This window comes from Danio aesculapii, chromosome 14 (genome assembly GCF_903798145.1).
Source record: "Danio aesculapii chromosome 14, fDanAes4.1, whole genome shotgun sequence".
Taxonomy (NCBI): domain Eukaryota; kingdom Metazoa; phylum Chordata; class Actinopteri; order Cypriniformes; family Danionidae; genus Danio; species Danio aesculapii.
Genome location: NC_079448.1, coordinates 46,849,019 through 46,854,198, shown reverse-complemented (window position 1 = coordinate 46,854,198; position 5,180 = coordinate 46,849,019). Strand labels below are relative to the sequence as shown.

General features: G+C 33.5%; 1 protein-coding gene across 1 annotated transcript; it reads left to right on the top strand.

The window, feature by feature from the left end:
* Nucleotides 1–253: 253 nt before the first annotated feature.
* si:dkey-109l4.3 (uncharacterized protein LOC559137 homolog) lies at nt 254–4,610 on the top strand. Its single transcript, XM_056472381.1, has 4 exons — nt 254–630; nt 3,103–3,294; nt 3,398–3,480; nt 3,579–4,610. Exons 1-4 carry the CDS (start codon nt 453–455, stop codon nt 3,615–3,617), a joined length of 492 nt encoding a protein of 163 aa, XP_056328356.1. The 5' UTR covers nt 254–452; the 3' UTR covers nt 3,618–4,610.
* Nucleotides 4,611–5,180: the final 570 nt, after the last annotated feature.

The window sequence follows — 5,180 nt, the reverse complement described above, 5'->3', positions numbered from 1 at the left end:
CTGCCTCTAGGACCTCCGCTATTTGCCTACTAAGTTGTGCCCGATATTAAATTGGGTATTATTACGATCAGTTTCTTATTAACAACAACGCATTCTTTTCATAATAACATATTATAACATGGCAATGTGCTAAATATAAACTTATTTCACACGCTGCAGGAAAACTGCTAATAAAATGTATAATTTTAATCAGGCAACATCAAAAAGAGCACATCTCGTCACGGCTCATTGTTTTGGTTTTGTTGCGCGCTTGTTGTGAATCTCTTGTCGTTGTGTGTGAAGACAACAAAACTAAAGACTTTATTACGCGCTGCTTTTATTTCCGTAAGACAGATTTTTTATCACAGATATTGTGACGTTTGTTTAAAATCCCTTTTAAATGTTCTCATATCGTCGTAGCTGCACGTAATATCCATTTACACACAAGTCCATTGAGTAACGTTACTGAATGAATGATGGACCCCAGTGGACTTCTGTCCAGTAACGCTTGTCTGAAATGGGTTCATGGATTCAGTGAAATGTCACCTGCGTGTTTACCCAGTAAACGTAAACGAAATGATGCCAGCACACTAAATGGCAATGAAGGAGGCAGTGCTAATGGTTTTCCCTCCAAAGAAAACTCGAGGAAACGTAGGTATCGCTCTCTCAGCTGACCTTTATAACGACTCATTACTTTTAGATATTATTATTTTTTAGTTTGGCTTTGATTTTAAGCTTTCTATTTAAATTATTAAACAGTAAAGACATACTAACATCTATATATAGCCATACTCTAAAGCCAAAACCTTGAACACAAACACTAATAATAATATTTCATTTGGCTTGTGATTTGAAAGAATTTGCCAACGATATAGGCTAGTTAGGGCTGCACAATATTGGAAAAATCTGACATTGGGATATTTTGTTTTATAATATAAATTCACCAGTTGATTTGAATAGCTCTATTTGGAAAGATTTCTTTTTCTATTCAGTGGATCTGCATAAATATTATAAATTACAAGCAAAAATAAATAAGTAAACTCTAACAGTAGTCAAGTACAGACATTGAACAATCAAACATAAAATAACAGTCATCATTGAATAAATAACTTTAAAAATAATCATATTTAATAGTAGTATCTTTATCTTTTATCTAATCCTGCGATGTGACTATTGCACATCTACACATTAAGATATCGATGCTCAAAGAATATATTGTACAGTCTTACATATAGGCCTACATGTTTGTTTATAAACAGATTCAGTTGAAGGCAAAATTATTAGCTCTCCCGAAATATAAATACATTTTCAAATATTTACCAAGTGCTGTTTAACAGAAAGATTTATTTTAATGTGTTTTTAAAAGCTAATTTTTAAAAACTAATTCCTTTTGTCTTTGTCATGATAACAGTACAGCATATTGCACGATTTTGTTTAAGATACTACTTTCATTCAGCTTAACTAAGTTAGGCAAGTCATTGGTCAATGCATGTCATGATTTTGCCCAGTACAATGCAATTCTAGATTAACATCTATGTTGATCCTGGAACATCATTTTTGTTTGAAAATATAATCCATACCTATTCCCTACACCTAAACTCAACCATAACTGTCAATTATTCCCAAAATCACAGGGGAATAATAGTTAGACAACAATCATGTAGAAGTGCATAAACCTAGCCGTAAGCCTAAACTTAACATAAACGGTAAACATATCTGATTAATACATTAATTCCGATTGGCTGATTGGAATGTTGTTCCAGGATCAACATAGATGTCAATCCAGGAACATGTACTACTTGGTGAAATCCAGTTGGCAATGGTCAACAGTTTTTTGTTCTGTAGCCAATCGGGAAAAAAAAAAAAAACAATCCTTTAAGGTCGCTAATGATATTGATCTTAGCAGTTTTAATTTTTTTAAAAAATATTTATTTTATTCTAGCAAAACAAAAAGAAATTAGACTGTCTGCAGATGACAAATATAATAGAACAATACTATAAAAAATTCTTGTTCTGTTAAAATTCACTTGTTAAATATTTGAAAATGAATGAACCCATATGCACTGATTATTATTATCCTCTTGTAATGTTCGGGATGAAAACATCCACTATATTAAACTGCTGTAAAAATGCATCAGATTAATATTTAAAAATATATATATATATTTGCAGAAATCTGTTAATCAACTTCAGTCCTGATCAAAACTACTAAATGTTTTTAAAAATTACAGGATTTCACCTCTATAATTGACATTCACAAATGACGTAAGTGATTTGGTGAAAAAAACAACACACAAAATGACATTTTTAATATAAAAAGTAATTGTGGATTGAATTTTTTCCCCTTTTATCACAGTCTTGGACAAGTGAATGATTCGTAACAGCAAAACCTTTGCTGCATTGTTAGATTTTAATTTCTCCATAATTTACTGTTGGTGGCTGTTTTTGCCCCATTGACTTCCATTATAACCACATTTGATGGTGCATAAATACACAGTCTTTGTTTTAATTTACTCCATGTAGTTCTGAGAGCTGAGATGCATATTTTGATTTTCTCACATCAATGTTAGTGCGTAAAGGTCACACTCACAGATACACACAATATATAATTTGCTGTTAAACTCCATATAAAATCCAGAAACTAAGTTTATTTTGCACAGGCCTTTCTAAAGAGTTAATGGTGCCAAATGATAATGAACTGTACAAATGACAAATTTTACCTATTCCCAACAGGGAAAACCACTAACAGTCAAAAATGCATGATTATATGGTGTCATGGTTTTGCAATCAAAAAATGTGATTATAATGGAAGTCAATGGGGCAAAAACAGCCACCAACAGTAAATTAGGGAGAAAAAATTAAAATCAACAATTCCTAACACAACAAAAGGGTAGTACATTTGCCAAGAGTGTATTGTTGAATTTGTAAAAAAAAATATCAATATATATCAAAGCATTTTCTCAAAATGTGTCAAAATAAGATTTGACACCAAAAATCATTCTACTAGTTGACACACAGAAAAAGTTATCGCCAAATTAAGACACAAAATCGTCCCAGTATGGATGAAAACATCCCCATCAGTACATAAGGGTTAAAATTGCATAATATTTCTCTCACCTTTAGGTGGTTTTGTCTTGATTGATGGCCAGAGAGGCGTGTATCAGTCAGAGAGCTGGGAGCCCAATGGCAGCACTCTATACCTGCCTGTAAATGGCACTTTATTAGCCAACATCGAAAAATATGACCAGATCAGCTTCGAGCAGGGCTGCTTCTGCATCGGCAATTCAGCGGGCGGATTTCAACAGAAAGTCCAGGGTAGGCCCTCATTAGTTTGTTTTCAGAATATGAGTGATTGAACTAGTAACTCTTGTGGGCATATTTTCCACTGATCGGTTTACACACTCTTTTTTGCTTGTAGGTCAAACCATCCACTGCTGGCGATATAGTGAGTGCGAGCGAAAGCTTTTTATCGCACTGTCGTACCTGTTTACAAACTTACAAGTGAGTTCATTGTTTATATATAGTAAATATTTCATCCATTTTAGTGTGAGTTGTGCCTTCATAACAATAAACTGTCCTTTATTCCTATTGTTTTTTAGGTGTTTCAGGAAGTTGTCAGCACTCTTGAATGTCTCTGAGGAGACAGTTGACTAAAAAGCTCAAACCAATCCTGTTATTTAGTACGGCTTACATATCGAACGCTGTATTACATATCGTGACATTCATGTGCCTTTTCAACACATCAGTGCTGTTACAGACTGACATGTTCTGTGGACAATGAAAGATATCAGTCTTGTTTGATATCTAACAAAGTGTGGTTAGTTAATCCACATCATTATATTTCATAAATAAGGCTACTGATTTGTTTACCTTTCAGCCTCAGTTATCACACACTGAACCAAAACATAACATTAACAAACTGTATTCTACTTCTAAAATGTAAAGCTTGTTGCTGATTTTGTATGACATATTTGTACTGTATATATTTGCAATAAGGTTTCATTGGCTTAAAGGATAGTTCACCCTATTAATAAAATTGAATTAGCTGTTACATACACAATGTAAGTGCCGTTTTCTTCAGTATTAAAGAAGATTTGTAGCTGAATCTGTGGTCAATATATGCAACAGCTGACACTTTGAGAGTCAAAACAATATAGAGACAAAACTAAATTAATACATTTGTCACCTGACAATGTTTGTTTCAATTATTTACCACATTGTAACTAGAGCTAGGCGATATGGGCAAAAAAATCATATCTTGGTACTTTTAGGAGAATGACGGTATACAACATATATCCGGTATTTTCCCATAAATGGTTACTCAAAGCCTTTATTAAGACTTTAATAAACAGTTTTTGAGCAAAATCTAATTCAAACACAGGGGTTTCCCGCCCTGTTATTATCATCAATATAATTATCATTATTATATTGCGATTTTTTAAAATGTTTTTTTATTTTTTAATACCTGATTTAAATATATATTTTTTTAATTTAAATAATCGTTTAAACCATAAACCGTTTGTACACTAGGCACACACAAATCAAATCACATCTTCCAGTAATGGGCTAAAATAAATAAATCGATTAAACAGAATAAATAAATAAATAAATAAATAAATAAATAAATAAATGCAATGATTACAATAGAATCGCAATTGAAGTCAATATGCAATAACAGACCAGAACGCAGAGCTAAATGTGTTATAACGTAAATGTAAAGAAGAGACCATTGTGTAATAAATACTGAACTTATAATCAGTGAAAATGAGGTTGTTTCACTTTCAAAATCCGGTATAAATTCATCCCATTGTGGCTTTGTTAATCCTTTTGAACACATTCAGGTGCTGCTTGTCAATTTGACAAGGCTTCTATGGTCGTTCTTGCTGTCAATTGCGGAAGAAATGATCGATAAAAGGTTTCTGATAAACCGCTGTGATTTCGATACAACACTGGCACTGCATGTTCCTCCATGCCGCGTCAGTGATGGGTCGTACTTGAATGATTCGTTAATTTTGAACAGTGTTGCCAGATGTAGCTGACTGATTCCAGCCCAAAAACTGTCGAAAAACCGCTGAAAACCAAAAAGCGCCGCCCAACAGTCAGTAGACTATAATAACCAGTCGTGAGGCTGAGGGGTGGGGGGTGGGGGTGGGGTTCTAAGCGTTCGGATGCGAAGAACAGGGGCTATGGCATCTCTTTGG

What these genes read in the sequence shown, in the direction of transcription:
- si:dkey-109l4.3 (XM_056472381.1), top strand. Translation starts at nt 453, where the DNA reads ATGATGGACCCCAGTGGACTTCTGTCCAGTAACGCTTGTCTGAAATGG. An exon ending in CAAAGAAAACTCGAGGAAAC is followed by an intron (nt 631 to 3,102) that starts GTAGGTATCGCT and finishes TCTCACCTTTAG; the next exon opens with GTGGTTTTGTCTTGATTGAT. An exon ending in ATTTCAACAGAAAGTCCAGG is followed by an intron (nt 3,295 to 3,397) that starts GTAGGCCCTCAT and finishes TTTTGCTTGTAG; the next exon opens with GTCAAACCATCCACTGCTGG.